At 36.2% G+C, this 21,426-nt stretch overlaps 1 protein-coding gene across 4 annotated transcripts in view; it reads left to right on the forward strand.

Annotated features, from left to right (window-relative positions):
- The window catches only part of SOX6 (SRY-box transcription factor 6), a 633,323-nt gene that overhangs the window by 122,627 nt on the left and 489,270 nt on the right, over positions 1 to 21,426 (forward strand). Inside the window, exons 1-2 of one of the 4 annotated variants that reach the window (XM_023506259.2) lie at positions 11,670 to 12,485; positions 16,905 to 17,002. The exons of 1 other annotated variant lie outside the window; for it this stretch is intronic. In XM_023506259.2, the coding sequence (XP_023362027.1) occupies positions 16,986 to 17,002 (17 nt within the window). In that variant the 5' untranslated portion in view covers positions 11,670 to 12,485; positions 16,905 to 16,985. Of the gene's footprint in view, positions 1 to 11,669; positions 12,486 to 16,904; positions 17,003 to 21,426 lie in introns of those variants that run through there. 2 more of the 4 variants (XM_031942052.1, XM_031942055.1) reach the window with 2 other exon arrangements.

The raw sequence follows: 21,426 nt of genomic DNA on the forward strand, positions 1-21,426 counted from the left end.
CTTCCTATGTCAACAATCAGACTAAATTTTTTTGAGTGACCATGAATTTCATTTAGGAAGTTTTGTAGTGTTCTAGGCCTTGATGCAATTAGTGCATTGTCATTTGCAAACCAGAGTACTAAGGTCTTATATCTAAAGGGAACCCCTCCTCTATTTAGATTTTGCATTGATTATCCTCTTCAGGGGTTCTCAAACTACGGCCCGCGGGCCAGATGAAGCAGCTGAGGCAGTTCGTTATCCCCCCTCACCCAGGGCTATGAAGTTTCTTTATTTAAAGGCCCACAAAACAAAGTTTTTGTTTTTACTATAGTTTGGCTTTCCAATAGTCTGAGGGACAGTGAACTGGCCCCCTATTTAAAAAGTTTGAGGACCCTGATATTAATCAGTTTTGGTGAGCATATATTTTATTTATCACTTGATATTTTTAAACAGAACCTGGCAAACAATGTTTTTCTTTTGTTACCATCTTTCAAAGAATTTTGGGTTATTTTAAATATTCCAGGAGACATATTGTTGGAGAAAAATCTTCAAGACATTTTGCCCTGCTGAATCAAATGCCTTTTTAATTTTTTAAATAATCAGTAAGAGTGAGTACATTGTATTCTCTGCCACTTGTTATTTCACTTGTGTGAATGTCACTAGAATAGTTTCATCAAGAATATTTGTGATGCTTAAGTAAATAAATTATTCCCATGTTTTGCAAACATGAGAACGTAAGCATATGGGTCAGTGATTATTGATATGTTATCAGTCACCTTGATTTTTTGGTAGTGATCCAGGCATTTGATATTCTTTCCTCTTTTAGTTATCTTGAGATTTGATTCCTTAGCACCCTAAAATTTGTGTTGTCTTTAGCATGAACCTCCTCTTTTTGTATTTTGTGTAGTGTACCTGTTCTTGTTTTTGTTCTCCTTAGAGTTGTTTCTTTCATATGACATCCTGTAGGAGGTATGTTGTTGGAGTCCAACTGATAGTTGTACTATCATTAATTGGGAAAATAGTTTATTATAATAATTTGGACAGTTTATTTCAAATTTGTTGCCCTTTCATTTTTTCTTACATTTGGGGTAATTGGGTTTAATTAGGTCTCTTACCATACTATCTACAAAATCCCCCACAACTTGTTGCTATTTTATGAAATAATATTGGTCATAATTTTCTACCATTCCTCTGTAAGATTTTTTTTACAAACAAGTTTCTGTTCTAAATGATTGTTTAATGTTGCCTTTTTGCATGATAGTTTTATCCATTTGGCAATGGAAAGAAGTATTTGCAGATTAAAGTTAGGCTTTTTTGGTTTTCTCATTATGTTGATTAATTTAGAACAGAGTTTCTTAAGAAATTATAATAATCTATGCCAATGTCAATTCTTTAATCCATTATATTCCATCCCTCCAGTTTTTTAAAATTACCAATATCTTATTTAAATAGAATAGATTGGAATTGTTTTTTAACATCTCTCTCTATTTTTTTAATTCTTTTTAACTAATTTGGTATTTATTTTGATCTTTACTTCAATAAATTGATCATCTTTTAAACATTTATAAAGTATCACTTATTAAAACTTTTTAATTTTTTTATTTTCAAAACATATACATAGATAATTTTCAATATTTCCTCTTGCAAAACTTTGTATTCCAAAATTTTTCCCTCCCTTCTCCCACTACCTCCCCTAGAAGGCACATCATCAAATTTATGTTAAATGTACAATTCTTCAATACGTATTTCTGCAATATCATGTTGCACAAGAAAATTCAGATCAAAAAGGGAAAAAATGAGAAAAAATGCAAGCAAACAACAATAAAAAGAGTGAAAACACTATGTTGTGAAACATACTCAGTCCCCACAGTCTTCTCTTTGGGTGCAGATGGCAATTTTTATCACAAGACCATGTGAACTGGCCTGAATCACCTCATTGCTGAAAAGAGTTATATCCATCAGAATTGATCATCATATAATTTTGTTGTTGCCGTGTACAATGCTTTCCTGGTTCTGCTCATTTCACTCAGCATCAGTTCATATAAGTCTCTCCAGGCCTCTCTGAAATCACCCTGCTGATAATTTCTTATAGAACAATAATATTCTAATAACATTCATATACCATAATTTTTTAAGCCATTCTCCAGCTGATGAGCAGCCATTCAGTTTCCAGTTTCTTGCTACTACGAAAAGGGCTGCCACAAACATTTTTGTACATGTAGTTCCCTTTTCCTCTTTTATGATTCTTTGGGATAGAGGCCCAGTAGAAAAAACAAGTTGATCATCTAATCATGATTAGTTGACTGAAATATGACTCCCAATTAGTAACCAATAGTTTCCGGGTTTTGTTTCTTTCTTTCTTTCTTTTTTTTTTTTTTTTTTTTTGGTAACACTATTTGGTCTTCCCCATTTTCAGAGTTTACCATTCTTCTTCTTGAAGAAATATTCATGGCATATAGTTTTGAGACTTCTGTGCTGTCTAGAAGCTTTTGGTCTTTTTCCATTTCTTGCTTTTTGATTTACATTTTCCAATACTTTTTTGGCCATTCTTCCTTATACTCAAGTTTGCACTGAAGTCAACAAATGTTAATAGATATATTGATTTAACTCACAGAGGCTTATTGAATTCTTAGATTTCTTTTACTTTATTTTATGCACATCTTTATCTTTGGTACATTTCACACATTTCTTTTTGCTTTTGGATGCATGATTAAAAAAAACAAATTTTCTATTCCCTTTATGTAGAAGATTCAATGATCTGATACTTCCTTTTGTCATTTTATTTCATTTATAGCAAAAATTTTAATATTTAGATGATTTAGTTTCTTTAGCAACATGTCATTTTAATGATTATTGTACAAAAATCTCACATGGAAAATATCAACGGTGAAAGTAATGTTTATAGACTTTCTAAACACTAACCTTTTTAGCACCTTCTGCCCTTTCCCACAGCATGACCATTATTAATATAGAACAGAATTTGGTTACATAACGGAGGATAGGTTTGTGTCTGCTTTTATTTCTTGAGTTGACGTGACCAAATAATTCATCAGTATACCAGTGATGAGTTTCTTTCTCCTTAACAAGGTTGATCCTCAAAAAGCAGTCACTCTCTGCTGCCAGGATTATACTCCAAACCTTTCCACCGTATTAAGACATTACAGAGCTTGTGCCTTGTTGATGCTTTGGAGATCCTAGAGTCATCACTATGTTTTTCCTGTTATATCAAAATAGTAACTTGTATAATTAATAGTCATATTCATATTATTACAAATTTAGAGCTAGAGGAGATCTTGGAAATCATCTAGTTCAGCTCCCTAATTCTAAAGATGAAGGGGGTCAGAAAGGGTAGGTGGCTTGTGTAGCATCACACATTTAGTTTCTGGTTTTAGCCATTTCACAACTGATAGGCACTCTGTTTTAGTTGCCAGTTCATTTGCTATAAGATACATATGTTTCCATGAATATTTTAAATATATAACTTCTTAATTTTTTTCTTTGACATTTTTGGAGTATATATATCTAATAGTGGTAATGCTAGAATATGGGTATGCCCAATTTAATGATTTTTGGGGTATAAATTTGTTTATCACAATTTAAAGCTCCACATTAATGCCTATCTTTATCTGTTTACTCCAACAATCATTATTTATTTATTTGTTTTTTTCTGAGTCAATTGGGGTTAAGTCACTTGCCTAGGGTCACATAGCTAGGAAGTGTTAAATGTCTGAGATCACATTTGAACTCACATCCTCCTGACTTCAGGGCCGATGCTTTATCTACTGCACCACCTAGCTGCCCCAACAATCACTATTTTCTTTTATCTTTGCAACTCTTTAGGTTTGAGGTGATGTATCCGAGTTGTTTTACTTTTCTCTTTTCTAGTTATTAGTGATTTTAACATTTTTTCATATGGTCAATATTTTCATTTTTCCTTTTAAGAATCACCTGTTATGTACTCTCTCACTGGTGTTACCTTTGTTGTGAAATCTTTTTTTTTTCTTATCTTTGTATACTTCTCTTTTGAGACTAGATCAAATTATCCCTCCTTAGTTAGATTCAGTTAAGAGTCAGTTCTACGTGATGCATACTTCCTTCACCCTTCTTCCATAGTGTATAGTCTTCTTGTGTACCTTTTTCCCCCCTTTCATTCCTTTCCTAATTAGATTGTAAACTCCTTGAGGGCAGGTACTATCTTTTGGCTCCTTTTGTGGCTTTGGTGCTTAGTACAGTGCCTGTACATATTCTCTATTTTTAAAAGATCATTAAAACAGAACACAACCATATTAACTCACTCTGTCTTAATTCCCTCTGTGATTCTTGAATATATCAGGACATTGTACCTCTCCCCCATTAAAATTATTTTAGTCATTAAGCCCCTTCCAATTGCTCAAATACATATTGCCTTTCTAGATTTCTCTTGATATCTGTGTTTGTAATTCAGAATTTCAACTCAATTCTGTCAGGAATGCTTGAAAGTCTTCTATTCCATTATTCCTCCCTTCTCCCCCCATATAATTATACTCAAGCTTGTAAAGTAAATTACTTTTGGTGATAAGTTTTTATCTTTTGCCTTTTCAAGTATTATATTCTGAGATTAGAATAGGCATAACTTACATTTTTCTCCTATTTTTTATCTTTTTTATTTGTTCAAATATTTCGTGTCTTATGGAATTATTGAATTCTGTTTGGCCTATTCTAATTTTCAGGGACTCTATAATTAGAGTAAGAGTTCTTCCATTCTAAAACATCTCTTTCTCTTCTTCATTTCATCATTCTCTCCCTTCTTTTCAAGGATACCCTCCACCTCCTTTCCAGTCTTGGACAGGATGATCAGATTTGAGGTTTTTTTTCCTGCCTTCTATTTCCTGGGCTGCTACTGTACGCTTCCATCTCTCCTGTGGGCAGAGCTCTGTAATTAATTGTCTCTGGCCAAAGCACTGCTGTGGTTTTTCATCTTCTCTTGGACCTGTCCCATCCGGGCTCTACTTTGGGCCATCTTACCTCATGAGAACTCTCTGTTTTGGTGTAACGCCTTGTCCAAGCCCATTTAAGTGAGCCATTTCCTTGATCTTATACTACCTTTCCTGATGGTATGTCTTTTCCAACATTTGTGGTTTCTTCTTGGCTTTTTGCTATTGTAGTTTTAGGAAGACACTTATTGATGTATATCTTTGGATTTTTTGCTATTCAATATAGTGCCCTTTTTTTTCTCCTTGCTGGAGTATATGTGGGAGAAATGACTTTTCACACCACATTATTCTGTGCATCTTATGATTTCTTTAAGGTGGTCTCTCATATGCACACTTGCATTCCCTGAATTCTTCCACTTTGACCTATGATTAAGACCATGGGAATTATTTTATGATTGTGGTTTTTTTATCAAGCATTTTAAGGATGTAATTCTGAGGAAATCATGTTAAAGAAACAAATCTTGTGCAAATTGAGGAGAGAGGATGATGTTTTCTTTTCTACTTGAATACTATTTCATTGGTATTATATTATTTTTGTTTAAAATTATAAAAATAATGATGGCAGTTTATATTTATGTAGAACTTTAAGTTTTCCAAAGTATTTTACATTATTATCCCATTTGATTTTAAATAATAATCCTTTGGGTATTATCACTCTCATTGTAGAGCAAAAGAATCTGAGGATTGGGAAGTGAGGTGACCCACTGAAGGTCATACAAGGAGGACCCACAGTCTTTAGACCCTTAATTCAATGCTTTTTCCACTATACCCTGCTGCCTCCCTCACGCCCTTCTTTTTCTCATCACAGAAATTGTGGGATATAAACACAAGTGTAAGATGTGACAACATTTGGCTTTTAACAGTTTATCCCTTGGGTTCCCAAAATAGGTAATAGATGATGGCTATTAGTTTATGCTTCCCTCTGAAACATTTTTGGGCCTCACAGGAGCTTTAAAAGTGGCTTCAGAATAATTAATGTAGAAAATGGATCATTTTGAGAAAGTACATCTTACCCAAAAAATGCAAGGTGAGATTCTCATAGAAAACTAAGTCCTTTGGTTTGGCAAAAACAACTATCAAACCTCCAGTCAAGAGGGTAGCAAGGGATGAGACAGGATGCATTTGGATGTACTTTTCAGCATCACTTTTCAGTCTTTTGTTGCTGAATATTTCAAAGCGTTTTCACACCCAGCAAACAGGTGCAGCACGTCTTTCTGTTCCTGCCAAATGAAGAGCCACCTCTCATCACCTGCCTGGCACCTCAGCTGCGCTGGCTGCTGAGCTGGCAAAGATCTGCCATTGGGTGGCAACTGGCAATCAAGAGCTGCCTTCCCTGTGGACAGGCTCTTCTTTTGCATTTATCAGCCTCAGTCTGGGTCCTGATGGTAATTTGCTTGGTTGGGAGGCAGCTTGGTTTCAGTTCAAGTCATGTTGCCTCTAGGATGCTTGGAAATGTGTTGAGAAGCTGAGTTTTGATAAACCTCAGAGCACACTCCTTGTCTAACTGGCATGGACTGAAGCAAAGGAGCCTGAGAGTATTAATAATTCAGCATGTGGTGGCACTGTAGCTATTAATGCACTCGCATTTCACCTTGACAAGCCTAGGCTGATTCACCTGTGAAAATTAGTTCAGTGGTCTCATTTCTGTCTCTGGTGGGCATTTGTGTACCTTACCAAGCCTGTGAGTGAAATCCGGGGACTGTGCCTCTCTCTTTGGATTGGCAAGCATCTTGTGTTTTAGAAGCATGCCTTTGAGAAAGAAAGCAACGGTACGCAGAACAAGAAACCGCCATCTTGATGTCATACACTTAGTGTTTAAATCATTACTTTTCACTGGAGATGGAAGAAAGCATATTCTTGGTCCAGCTTAGTTGAGATGGAACAAATCATTCTTCTTATATTCTTTAAATTCATCACACAGTATCTTTGTATTTGGTTCGCCACATAACAGACAAAGTTCTAACTCCTAATTACCAAATGTATAGGAGTATGCCTTTAAAATGTCTGAAATAAGATGATTTTATTCAAAATATGGACATGTGTGATGGCTAAATACTCTCAATGTTGGGGATCTAAAATTATTTTCAAAGAATCCCTTTCATCTGGAAGTAATTTTATCTGCCTTGCATTTTAGGTCTGTCATAGGAACAACATAATTTTTATTAAATTATTAATAGACCCAAGACACACCCTGTGATTAGTGGGACCTGGAAATGATGCAGCAATAGTGAGAGTCAAAGACACGCCTCCAAGGATAGAATTGTCTAGCTGTCCTCTTTTCTAGGAGGTCTGCAGAATTAGACTTTGGGACTCAAGAGCGCCGCATTTAAGAAACTTCCAACCCAGTTTGCTCCTGAGTAGCTGAAAAAAAAAAAAATTTCATTTTTTCCTTGCTTTCTTGCAAATATTTTTGTGCTATTTTTCTTTATCTGATGAATTGAAAAAAGGAATTTAAGTCTATGTACAAAGAAAAAACTCCCATTTCAACCTTAAACTTGGGATCCATTATTATTCTCTTCACCTATTGCCTAGATATTCATGATGCTGAACATTGAAAAGAGTTTTGTAAATTTAAAGATACTCTCTATGGTGATGAAATGTGGTTTAGATTACTCAGTGAAAGGCATTGACTTGAATAAAAGTAAGCGGAAATAAGCAAATTAAAAGGGAGAGGTTAGTACTTTGTGTTGGCTCTTCTATACACAGCATGTTTTAACTTTTTAAAAAGACATTTTCAAATTCTTATAGCATTAATGGCATTTAATCAGCAAGTCCAATGAAAGCCACAAAGGTATTGTATTCCCATTAATATGAAATTCCAAATAGGTTATTATGTCCATGTGGTAAACAAAACTATAAAGTTAATATGATTCGCAACTGCTGCCTTCATCATAAAACCAATTTTTCTGTGTGCTTCTCCCTTTACTTTTTTTTTCATGTATTACAAGAAAAAATGTTGAAGCCCTTAGAAATAGAAAGGATTCTACTTGCTGGAAAAGTTGATCATGTAGAAGTTCTGGAATCATATAAGAAAGGAATTAGAGTTATGTTTTAGGTGGCAAATTGAGCCCCTTCAGTGGGAACCATAGTAGTGTGAAGCAGGTCATGAGTACTGTAAGGCTTAGGTACAATAAATGGTATTGTATTGCCGTTGTAGGAATAAAACATATCTATTATAAACCATGAGTTAGTTTAGCAACTTTTACTCACTTCACTTCTACCTCATCATCCCTGCACAGCTGAGGTTGCATTACATCTCTATGAACAACCTGAATTGCTTTTGCCCTGGAAAATCATAAAGTCCAACTTGGCTTTTGACACTGACTAAGCTACTTGGATTAGGTAAAGCTGATCTTAAAAGAGAAAAATTGGATACTCAGCAAACCCCAGCAGATATTTTGACATACTCTTGGAGCTGATAAGAGTCGTCATAAATTTAAACATTACCTTGCCTTGCACAGAAACCACACTAATAAATGGCTTTGAATTTTTTATGAATGACTGAGCACCCTGCTTTACTAATAAGTTCTCTGGGAGGCTGTGGTTTTTCTTTTGGATGAAGGCGTGTTGGAGAGAAGCTACTGATGAAATGTCATATAATTTTACAAGTTGCATAACTGCTTTTAACTACTAAACTATCTCTGATTAAAATAACAATTGAGCTTGTAATTTTTCTGAGCAGCTGCTGCTACAGGGGGTCATTACCTTGGAGAGCTTGGAAATAATCGCACTCCTGGTACATGAGTTATGTAGCCTTGTCTTTTACAGCAATGCACAAAGTTTAAAGCCTATAGTAGAATGTTATTTGAAAGCTGTCAAACCATGTTAAAAAAGACTGCATCGTCAAAAGGCCCTGGTGGCCAGGATTCTGCATGTAGCCTTGTCTTACTCATTATAAAATGCATGTTTATAAAGTTCCACAGAGCATCCAATTCCCAATTCACTTATATCAGCAAGACTTAACTTGCTCATTAATCTAAATTCTTTTGCAACTTTAATCTACATGTTTAATTAATCATAAAATGAGGCGGTAAGTAATTTCAGCAATGTGTGGCTTGTTATCAGATGCATTTAATCACTCTTCTGTGAGCTCATTTGGAAACACCTGAAGATGTCGAGAGCAGTTTGAATAAGCATAAATTATTCTTTGTCAGTGTACTTCACTCAACTAATAAGACATTAATTTAAAAGGCACTGTTTGTCATTTTTAGATCTTTACCAATATTTTTAGCTTAGCAATATAACTCTAATTGTGTACATGATTCACAACGGAGTGCCCGACATAGGAAAGGGTAAGAGTTTAATTCATTTTTCTTATTTACATGTAATTATGTCATGTAATCTTAGTTTTTAATGAGGATTAACCATCTTGCAAGTATTCATATGTTTTTGGAATAAGTCACTAATGAATTAGAGTTGGGGAAATTATTTGGTAGGATACGGGATTGCGATGCTTCCATCATTTTCCTAGGCAAGTCCTTAACAGTTTGGCTGAGATTTGGAGATAGGCCTTCATGTACAATTACAGGGGCTGCATAGAAACTAAACTGAAGAATTTTAACTTTGGGAAATGGAAATAAAACAAATCTTCTTCAATTGGTTCATGTGCTAACTCTTTGCCTGAGTCCTCAAATGAGATTAGGTGGCTTGGAATAATGACATTATTCCCATTATTCCCCCAGTCAATTAACTGTTCTGCACGGTTGGCAATGACATTCCAAAAATGAAAAAAAAAAATGAAGGACTTATGATTTCAGAGAAAATAATTCATGAGAGCTGAGTGAGTTATGTATCTCTGGGTGTCAGGAATATAGGAATAAAGGCTGTATTTCATTGGGTGTCATCACCTATCCTGCTTATGCTATGAGAGCAAGGACTATGAAGAAGACATTGTCCTAGTGGAAGCAAATGTCTTTACCTGCCATGGAATGTTTTAGTTTATCTCCTATATTTGCAGGATGCCCTCCATGGCTTGTCTGGAGTATTCAAAGAAAGAGAGTCCTCAAGGAGATCTAAGCATCAGAGTGTTAAGAGCTAAAGGAGTCCTGGAGATGATCCCAGTCGTTTTATAGATGAGAAAACTGAGTCCCAGAGTGGGGAAAAGAAACTTGACCGAGGTACTCCAGCCCATAAACAGCGGAGTCTTCTGGTCCCAAATTGAGGTCATATTCATTCCACAGTCCACAGAATCTGGGACACAGTCCCTTAATTTGTAGGAATTTCTTTATGGTGTGCCAACTGGTATTTCTGTATCTGTCTCATGCTCGGTGCAGCATAGTTCTTATATGAGTTCTTCCTTATACCACATTCAGAGAAAATAAAAAGCTTCTACATCGCATTTGAAGTTACTTTTTTTTCACATTCCTGCTTAAATCACTAGACATGATCTTTAGATTATCTAGAATCTCTAGACCAGAGAGTTCTTAACCTTTTTTGTGTCATAGACTCCTTTGACACTCTGGTGAAGCCCATGGACTGCATCTTAGAATAATGTTTTTAAATAATTGAAGGAAATGCTAAGTTTCAGGTAGAGGTTAGTAAAAATAATTATGTAAGTTTTTTCTTATCAAAGTTCATGGATCCCCTGAAGTCTCTCTAAGGAACCCCAAAAATTTAAGAACTGCCATTCTAGTGCAAAGTACTATTGCTTGGGCATCTTAGCCCTTGTAAAGTATCCAAAAATGGCCAATGTTAGGTTTGTTTGCATTCTTTGGGAAAGGATACTCATCTCAGTAGAATGGGATAAGATTTTGAACAGAAAATTTATCATCAGTTTTCCTTTATTGGAAAACTCAAGTTTTGAATTTTGTTTGGAGTTTGTTTGAAATGGAAAGGTCACGACAACTATTGAAACTCAAATACCTAAGCTATTTTTTAGGTGTAAAGAGGTATAGTATAGGATTGCTTCCACAAGGAAGACTTTTAATTGCTCTAAAGAGATCTCACATCCAGGCTTTTATGAAACTAGAAGCAAAGAGAGAACATAGTCTTATTCTCCTGACTTAATATTTGTTTATTTTTGATCACCCCATGGTTCTCCTGAGAGAGAGATCTATTCTGCTTAGAGATATAACCATTTAAAAAAAAGAATTTACATTATAGAATGTCATAGGCAGTGGTCCTCAAACTTTTGTTCTCAATATCTTTATCCTATTAAAAATGATTGAGCATCTGTCCAAAGAGTTTTTGTTTATGTGGGTTATAGTTATAGATATTGATCACATTAAAAATAAAAACCAATTATGAATTTGTAGCCTCTCTGAAAGGATTTCAGAGATTCCGAGGATGCTCTGGACCAGACTTTGAGAACCACTGGTCATAGGGCATCTCGTCTGTGTGACATACTTGTAAGCAAAAATTATCAATAGTTAGTATTTATATAGTGCTTTAAGGTTTATAAAGTGTTTTATTATTATAATTTTATGTTCATAACATACCTGGGAGGTAGGTGCTCTTATTGTCCCCATCTTACAGATGAGAAAAACTGAGGCTGAGAAAGAGTAAGGGATTTTCCCAGTGTCACCCAGTTAGTAAGTATCTGAGGCCACATTTGAATTCAAGACTTCCTGACTCCAGGTACACTGAGCTGCCTTAGCTCTTGTCCTATTGAGACTTGGGGCAGGCAGGTGGGTGCATAGACACTACCAGAGTCATCATATATGGTCAATAGTATATGAAACCCTTAGCTGGTGTTGTGGACACAATGGCCACAGACACCCCGGGGGCACAAGTCTCTAGGAGAGGCTGTCACAATCAGTTAGAATGCCTACTCCCCATTATGACCAGTTGTTCCCATTGTTGCAATCGGATAGGCGACCCTGAGGCCTTAGTGGAAGGAGAAGCAGTGGTTGGCAATCCTCTTATTATAACCTGTAACTTCTATGATTAGGGGTCACTGCAGGGCATGCAGCAAGCTGGTAAAAAGGGATTAATGATGGCAGGAGACAGGCAGCAAGAAGAGACAAAGACTGAGTGAATGACATGGGCTCTGGGGTGTTGGACAGCACATCCACCCGGGGAAGAGGTCTTTGGAGAGGGACGCCCAAGACCAACAGCTGCTGGGAGACCAGCAAGAAGGTGAAGATGCAATCAGTGCTAGCTGGGACTCTTCCATCCAAACGCAGCAAAGTCTAAATGCAGTCCTTTTTTTGAAAAATAATAGTGACGCCAAACTGGTTCGCAATTCAGTTATGTTCTCTATGATCTCATCAGAAGTCCTGATGTTTTTCAGCTTTTTTAGACAAATGAAACTCTGTCCTATTTCCTGACAGCAATTTTTTTGGTTTTTCTTTTCCACAAACACCCACGTCTTTACGTCCACTTTTTCCTTCCTGATCTGTTGTTGCCTGTGGACAGAACCAGCCTTCCCAAGATGAATTAGTTTGCTCTCAATCTTTGAATTTGCTGTCTTGGGCACCTAGGAATCCAGTGCCTATGGTGACTTCATGGAAAGTTCTAATGCCAGGTGTTAAAGGCTTTGCACAGAGGATTTGCTCATGGATCTATGCAGTCTTGCTCATAGATGAAAACCAGGTAATAAGATGCACAGATGGGTAAGTGTGCATTTGGTTACCTCACTGACATATGCATGTGGGATAGATAAGCTTGCATTTGGGTTCGCTTCCCAAGTGCACTCGACTTAGACACTTTGGGCCAGGAGATGTCTGAGCTACTTAGATTGACGAGAAAGCTGTAATAATCTTGGAAACTGTTGATATTTTCTTCATTTCCTATATTATACAGAACTGGCATTAGGAGATCACTCTTGCTGCCAACATATTAATAATAGACTGTGGCTAATGTTAATTATCTATTCATTCAGCTTATAAAAATGTTCTCACGTACTTAAAATTCCTGGACGGCAGGTAGAGCAAATGAGGCAGTAATTGGTAACTTTCACATTTAACACTTAGCACTATTTTCTACTCAAGGAGGAGAATCATGAGACCTACTCATGGAAGGCAGAGCTTTGGCTACCTAGATTATATATGCTGATGTCATTCCCACGGCCTACATCTTCAGTGCTATTGCTCTAGGGAGAAGAAGCAGGTGTTGTGTTTGTCAAGATTACGGAAAATTTCTTCGAAAAGCTTATGTATGTGTGTGTGTGTGTATACTTATATATTGCAAGATTAGGTAATCAGTCCACAACTCACAAATGACATGCTCAAAGTGTGCAAGTCAGTTTGAGATTTGGAGCACATTTTTTTTCCTACTAAAAAAAGTCTTGCAAATGATGGTTTTGAGGATAACCGACTCTAGTCCAGCTATGCTATATATCAGTGGTTCTCAAAGTATGGTCTAGAGAATCCTGGGGATCTCTGAAACCCTTTCAGAGGGTCTACAAATTCAAAAATAGTTTTTATTTCCAATGTGGTAAATGTCTACAAATATAATCCAGATAAACAAAAACGCTTTGAAAAGATCCTCAATAATTTTTAATAGGATAAAGATACTGAAAACAAAAGTTTGAGAACCACTGCTATATATTAAATGAACCATCATGGTCTATCCAGAGAACCCAATCACTATTTACAATGTTCCTATGGGAAACATAGTTTTTAATTGGGGAGCCAAAAAAAATCCCTTTTTTCTGATGCAGCCCCGACCATAGAGGTGATACAGTAGAGATAGAGAACTAGATCTGGGACCAGGAAACCTTCAGTTCAAATGTAGTCTCACAGAGTACTAGTTGAGTGATGGCAAGTCACTAAACCCAGGCCTGTTTCAGTTTCATCATCAGTAAAATGGGGAGATAAGGAGATATTTGTAAAGTGTCTCATAAACCTTAAAGAGTTGTACAATTAGCTAATCAAAGCTAGCTAATATCATCTTCATGTCATCATCATCCATTTCAAAACAGCTGGGAGGGAAGTAGATGAAGGATATTCATAGAATTATTGTAGATATAAAGTTTTAGAGATTGAAGGGTTTTGGAGGTCTTTGGTCCATCATTCTCATTCTCTCTCTCTGTGTGTGTGTCTCTGTCTCTGTCTCTCTTGTCTCTCTCTCTCTCTCTCTCTCTCTCTCTCAACAAATGAAGAAATAGGCCTACAGAAATTAGATTAATAATTTATTTAGGAACACACAAGTAGTAATTTACAAAATGAGGATTTGAATCCAGTTCCTTGGATTATAAATTCTAAGTTCTTTCCACTTTTTGAAGGAACGTTCACATCACCAATGTCTCAAGGGAAGGAGCAGAGATCTGCATAAAGCACATACATACCTATACACACATATGTATGTAGATATAATTATATGTAACCAGATATACATATACATATATATGCAAATTTATTTCTGAAAGATTTAAAACAAGTCAAAAAATCACTAAACTAATAGCTGTAGCCCAATGGTCGTGGTTATTCATTAGATGGAACATGATGGGCAAACATATTTAATTGTATGATCTACAGACCATATGCCTCAATGAACCTGGTAGGGAAAAATATCATTTTAAAAAGGAAAGGCAGGTGGGCAGATGGCCTTCCAATTGCAGTTTCTTCATATCTTTAATACAAGAAAAAAAATTATTGATGAGATTCAGTCAAAACCAGCATACTCAGAAATGCATTTGATATGTCCAGTACAATTTACAAGCTAAAAAGCAGCTCAGTCATTATTTGTGACTCTCAGAACAAACACAGATAGAAATTGAGTTCTTAGCTATTGAAAACTTTCCTTCATCATTTACACACTCAGGAAGATGTGTACTCTTCCCAGCTATTTGCCTGGATTATTGGAGAAAGAATAGAATGACAGAATTTTTTTTTATGTCCAGAAGTGATCTAAATAGCCTTGAATGAATTGGCTATGAATGAAGACAGACAAGGTCTTGAAGTTCCAATATAGCTGATTGAAAAGAAACAAAAAGAGTAGAAGTAGTGAATCTAGTTGTTGAAGAATCGAGCAGCATCTGAGCAAATTGGCAAGTATTTTTTGGATGTGGTTGGCCATAGCACTCCGTTTGGAATGGTTGAACACAGATTTCCTAAAGCCTCTCATACTGTGATTTCTCCTAGAGGCCCTTTCCATTTCTAGAAAATGTTGCTCTCTATTGCTCTCTATTCTCCTCAGCATGAGCAAATCTAAACTGATTGGCCAAACACAATTCACAGATTTGAATAGGAAAAAGCCAGTTTTTAAAGTCAGATCTGTGAACTACAGACTAGAAAAAAAGACTCCAGATAACCCAGCATCTCCTCCCTATCTTGGTAAATTGTTACCACTGCTAAGAGTAACTTATTTTTCTGGTGATAATGCCAGAATCACATAAAAATGTGAGATATACCTATTTTCATTTGATATAAGACATCGGGCACAAATAGTATAATGTCTAGGCCAGTAGACAGAGATGACAATAACTATGCTCCAAATACTTAGTGTGTCATCCCAGAGCTATTTCTCAATATGCCATCCTTTTGAGACCTCTTAAGAATGGAAAAATCCCTTTGCCATATGTATAGTCTTTTAAAACAACACAGTTTGCACCAAAACGTTTCACTTTGGCTTCTGATTTGCTCACTGGAAAAGTGAATTTTTCTGTTGCTAAGGGAAAAAAAACCATGACCAGGGCCGGGAGTGGGTTTAAAATGGCTCCAAAGCTTTTGGCTTTTGGCTGTTAGAAAACAACGGTTTGATGAGTTACAGGCAAATGAGTCAGAAAGAATTTAGTTTCCCCTAGAACACATATAGACTGAAAGTAGAGGGGGAAAAGTGCCTGGCAACATAAACTTTGTATTTTTCTGAATCCAGGGTGTTTGAAAAAGTTTGGCAAATTGAAAAGTTAGCTGACTTAATGCCTTCCAAGGGAAAAATATGACTTTGTAATCTTAGTAATAGAGTTGGGTACATGACAAGTAGGACTCTCCAGTATGTACATTGCATTGGCTGAGAACCAGCTATGAAACCCAATTTACTAGGGCCCTATCAAAGTCCCTCCATTCTCTACTGTGTCTTTGTTGGCAGCCCTGACGTGGAATAAGACACTGCATTTCTGAACAGTAATATGACTGCTTAGCATGGCTTGTTTAGCTCTTTTCTTTTGAATTGACTGACTACCGACCACCAAAAAGGTTAGATTTGAAACAGGATGCGCCATCTCTATTCCTCTGTACCCTCCACACTCTGAAAGGGAAGGGAAAAAAAATGTCGATTGACTCACACCACAGAAGGCTGGCCCAGTGCTAAAGTTAAGTGGCTGGGTTTTACCTTGCCTTTCCCTCTACTTGGCAAAGCTAAAGAACTGTCAGGATCAGACATTTCCTGCGGCATCTTCTAGAGACTCTTATTTGTAAAAACCTGAATTTCTGGAATGTGAGAAGGAAGATGTATTCAACCCTATTAATGGGATTAACTTTTCTTTTCTTCATCTTAAACCACTGCTTGATTCATAGAATCCTAGTCTTCTAGCGGGATCATAGGGGAGGAGGGAAGTCATTTGATATGTTGCACCCTGTCTTTAATTTAGAAAATTTCTGATAGGTGAGTATATCTCCCACTTTTTCAGCACTTTCACCTTTTCTTGCCTTACTCCCTTGTTAATCTTGCATCCCTCGATTACTTAGTCTTCATTTTAGATTTAGTTATCTTCATGCACAGTATTTTTTTCCCCAAGAATACAAGCTTCTTGAGGGCAGAAATGCTGTCATTTTTTTGTATTTTTGTCTTTGTATTTCTCGCATCTAGCAGTACCTAACATATAATAGGTACCTATTAAATGCTTCCTGAATTGAATTGAATTGATTTAAAATTCTATAATTGTGGTGCAGTCCAAAAGATAGCAGGTTATTCTGTGAATCAGAAATAAAATAAAAATGTAAACCAAAAAAACCAAAAAACATCACCTGGGCCTAGATGGTTGATGGTTGTTCAGTTTACTAAATTCCATTAATTCATATTTTCTGGTTTCCATTAGAGAAAGTATTTGTTTGTTTGTTTGTTTTGGAGGGAGGAGGAGCTGAAATTGTCACCATTTACAAAGAAGAACTAAGCTTATGCTTCAGGATATAAAACCCAGGGCTTGCCTCCATGAGACCATTAGGAAGGTAAGTTCTATGCCTAATGATGTTCCTGATGGAGAATTATGTATTGAACTGTTAATCCTCTGCCTCAGTCCCAGTAACACGTTTAAGTTTGGGTCCAGAAAAGAAATGGCCATCAAAAGGAATCTATCAACCTACATAACCAAAAGACTAAAAAAAAAGACACCTGAAATTGGGAATCATTTATAGCACATTTTTATTAATATATTGATACTATTGATCAAATGATTTCTTGATCTCAAAAAAAAAACCCCAAAACAAAACAAAACAAAAACCCAGACCAGAACAGTGAGAGAGGGAAAAAAACAGACACTTTATTGAAAACACTACAGATTCCTTTATAAAGAAAAAAACATAAACATAAGTAGAATTACTTTTTATGCTACATTACTGGTTAGGATGTGATGTTCTAGTGGAACAGAGGAGCTCAAACATGAATGAAGAGTGGAATTTTCCTTTCATTTTCCACAATAACTATGTTTGTTGAAGAGAAAAAGGAGGAAAAAATGACCATCATGCCTGGTTTTGAAGGAAAACTTGTTTATGTGCGTCAGACATTGGAGAAATTGTTTGAGAACATTTTGAACATGCAAAAAAATGTGGCCACTGAAATTCTTAGGCCACATCTTAGGTAATATGGGGGCTATCGGCTTCTTCAGCCTATGTACTATTCTATATGAATGAGTCTCTGTGAAGATAGTTTACCTAGTTCTTCCCTCCCCTCTTTCTAAGGCTTCTGGAAAAAAAATGAAGTATTTTTAGAAAGGAGAGTTTATAGAGGATGCTTTAGCTTGAATCCTGGATACATTTTCTAAGTTAGTCTCTCTCTTTTTTTCTCCCTCCCCCCCAATCTCTCTCTTTCTCTGTGTCTCTCTCTGTCTCTGTCTCTCTCACACACACATACACACCAAGAAGCTGAATTAATTAAAAATTCAGTCATTTACTAATTTCACCACCTATTATACACAAAGCAATGAGTTCAACTCTTATGGCTATGAAAGGAAATAATACAGAGCCTCTCTCCTCAAGGAGATTGCATTCTGAGAGGAGAAATAAGGCAGAAATAAATAACTATGATACAAGGAAGAAAAATAAAGTGCCATGAGAGAGATGCAAAGTGTTAGGGGATTCAGAGATGAGAAAAATCATATTCCCTTGGGGAGAAGAGGTTGTGTGATCAGAGAGGACACCTGAAGGAAATCACATTTGATCTGGGACTTGAAGACTAGATAAGAGTTTGAAAAGTATACATTGCCAGTTTGTTTGGAACATGGAATTTATATAGGGGGGGAGAAAAAAGAGATAATTGAGGAAGATAGTATGGAGTTCCTGGAGAGCCAGACAATGCACACAATGAAGAGATACTGAGATACTGAATATTATTGAGTACTGCAGTGACATGATTTCCCATCATTCCTAGAGGATGTTCATTTTTAACCCCTATGGCTTAGGCTTACATTACCTAAGAAATTACCAAAGAAAGATTCCTTCCTTCCTTCCTTCCTTCCTCTCTTCCTCCCTTCTTCCTTTCTTTCCTCTCTTCTTCCCTCCTTCCTTTTTTCCCCTCCCTCCCTTCCTCCCTCCCTCCCTTCCTTCCTTTCTCCCTCCCTCCCTCCCTCCTTCCTTTCTTCCTTCCTTCTTTTCGCCCTTCCTCCCTCCTTCCCTCCTTCCCTCCCTTCCTTCCCTCTTCTCTCCCTCCCTCCCTCCTTCCCTCCTTCCCTCTCTCCCTTCTTTTTCCTTTTTCTCTTTCTCCCTCCCTCCCTTTCTTCCTTCCATCTTTAATTCACCTTAATCTTTGAGGGACTATGACTAAGACCGATTGCCTGGGAAGATGTCAGTTGAGTCTGCAAGATGAGTTCTTAACCATTTTTGTCAAGGATCCTTTTGGTGGTTTGGTGAAACTTCTAGACCTGTTATCTAAATGCTTTTCAATGCAGAAAATAAAATACATGGGATTACAAAGAAAACAAATCATAGTGCTTATCAAAATATTTAAACCTAAAACAAAACAAATTTAGAACTTCTGGTGTAAATGATTATCTTTCTGAAAAATTATACTTGGTACATCAAAGATGCTTAAGATCATCAATGAGAAACTCAAAGAATTAACCCTAAATCTGGTATTGGCCTTGGGAGTTTCTGCCACATTGAGTATAAAACAAATCTTTGCATCTACACTGTTATAAGTAAAGATAGGTTTGCTTAGTATGTATGTTATCACCATGTGATGCTGCTCCAGAGGAGACTTTAAGTGGTCAGGTAAGCCAGATGGAAGCTTCATTGAACTCAAAGTCAGGACTCTCAAACCAATCCTAACAGTAAGAGCACAGAATATAGTGGAAGGTAAAAGTGTATTTACATGATATGTACATGGAGCTATTCTGAAGCTAGGAAGGTTTGAGGCAGTTTGGTGCAGTTTTGAACTGACTGTCAGAACACCTGGGTTTTAGTCTGGACTTTACCACCTAATAGTTATAAGGTCTCAGGCAAATCACAGCCTGTCTGAGATCAATTTCCTCATCTGTCAAATGAGGATAATAATATTTGTACTCATAGGTCTGGTGTGGATAAGAATCCTTTATGTGCCATAAAAGTATCTGCTATTATGATGAAATATAATAATAGTAATATTCATTTAAAAATAATATGGTCACAGAAGCTTTATCATTTAGGGCTGTTAAAGAAGACCTCTTAACATCCTTCAGAGATTCTGAATTGTTCTGAGCTTTGTTGAGTGTTGTAAATGAATGTGTATGAATATGATATGATTTCTGTCCTTTGTGACTTTACCATATAGAATGAATATTGTTTATGAACAATTAGATCCTTTATGGATATACATGTTTATATCCAGGATGTTCTAGAAGTCTTAGTGCATTTTCTATTAATAAAAACTTCATGTTACTCTAAGTCTTTTGGGACACTTTGAATATAAATAAGCTAAATACATACATTTAATTCAACAAGTATTTTATTAAGTGCCTACTATATGCTGGTCACCATGCTATATACATTGTGGATAAAAATGAAATAATCCCTCTTTCTCAAGGGATTTATATTCTATATATAATAATTCTGTAAATGTAGTTCCTCTGGCCACATATACAAAAATAAATACAAAATGCCTTTCAGGGTTGGAGACAAAGGAGATTATGGCCCATTGGAGGGATGAGAAAGGCTGAATATAGGAGGGGATACTTGACTTGGAGGTCATATAACTGCATATAACTTATGGTGTGGGATTCAGCTTTTTGCAAATGAATATATATATATATATATATATACATACATATACATATAAACTGTAATAATGTGTGGATAGTAAAATTGTAAGTTATATCCAGAAAAGATGAGAGATAAATATTCCTTCACTTCTTTCAGTGCAGGAAGATTTCATAGAGTCTTTATGTAATCACTTGGGCTTATGATCCCACCTACTTCCCCACAGGCTTTGATTTGGATTACAAACTTTAAATTGTGTAAAACATGACAAGGGAATCTTTATTTGTCAAGTAAAATTTTCCCATAGCTAATATCCCTACTTCATGGGATGACCCTGCAGGAAGAATTCCTTTGAATCTTTCTCTTTGGAGCTATCCCCATTTACACGATGTGCTGGGAAGTCATAGACCAAACTGCCCCCCAGCTTTCTTTATGCTTGGAGTTCATCCTTGTATCAGTTATTGACACATGAAGATACTGTGGACAAGGTCCACTTCCATCCCAAAATTTAAATATCTGTCAAATTGGCATAGTGAGGACATACAAGATCCAATGTGCTCTCTTTCCCAAACTAAGACCCATTAAGTAGGTCATATTTTTCTATCTTTAAAAATTTTTTTATTCCTTTTGTTTTCTTTATTAGAATACACTAAAGATTAACATTAAACATTTGCAAATTCTGCTTAGATGGAATGATTATATGTGAATATAAATTGAATTGAATTGAATAAATACTTATTTAGCTTTCAATTTGTGCAAGGAACTATGCTAATCATAAGGACAATAAAGCAAAAAGGAAAGCAGTTCATGCTTTCAAGGAGCTTATACTCTATACAAATACGTAAATAAAACATAATTTGAAGTAAGAAAAAGTAAAACTGGGGGAGGATCAGGAAAGATTTTTTCAACCAGGTGGTAGTTCCTGACCTGATCCTTGAAGGAAACTCAGAATTCTAAGACTTATCCGTGGGAAGGCAGTGTATTAGGGGCCTAAGTGAAGGCAGATAAGGTGGATATGGCATTTGGAGTTCTGGGAATAGTAATTGAGCCAGGGTGGGTAGCAGGCAGAGGCCTTGAAAGGGAATAACATGAAATAACTTAGAACAGGTAGGTTGGTGCCACTTTGTGCAGGGCTTTAAAACCAAGTGTAAAGATTTTGTATTTTATCTTAGAGGCAATGGGGAGACTCTTCAGTTTTTTGATCA

Source organism: Sarcophilus harrisii, chromosome 6 (assembly GCF_902635505.1).
Source record: "Sarcophilus harrisii chromosome 6, mSarHar1.11, whole genome shotgun sequence".
Classification (NCBI taxonomy): Eukaryota; Metazoa; Chordata; class Mammalia; order Dasyuromorphia; family Dasyuridae; genus Sarcophilus; species Sarcophilus harrisii.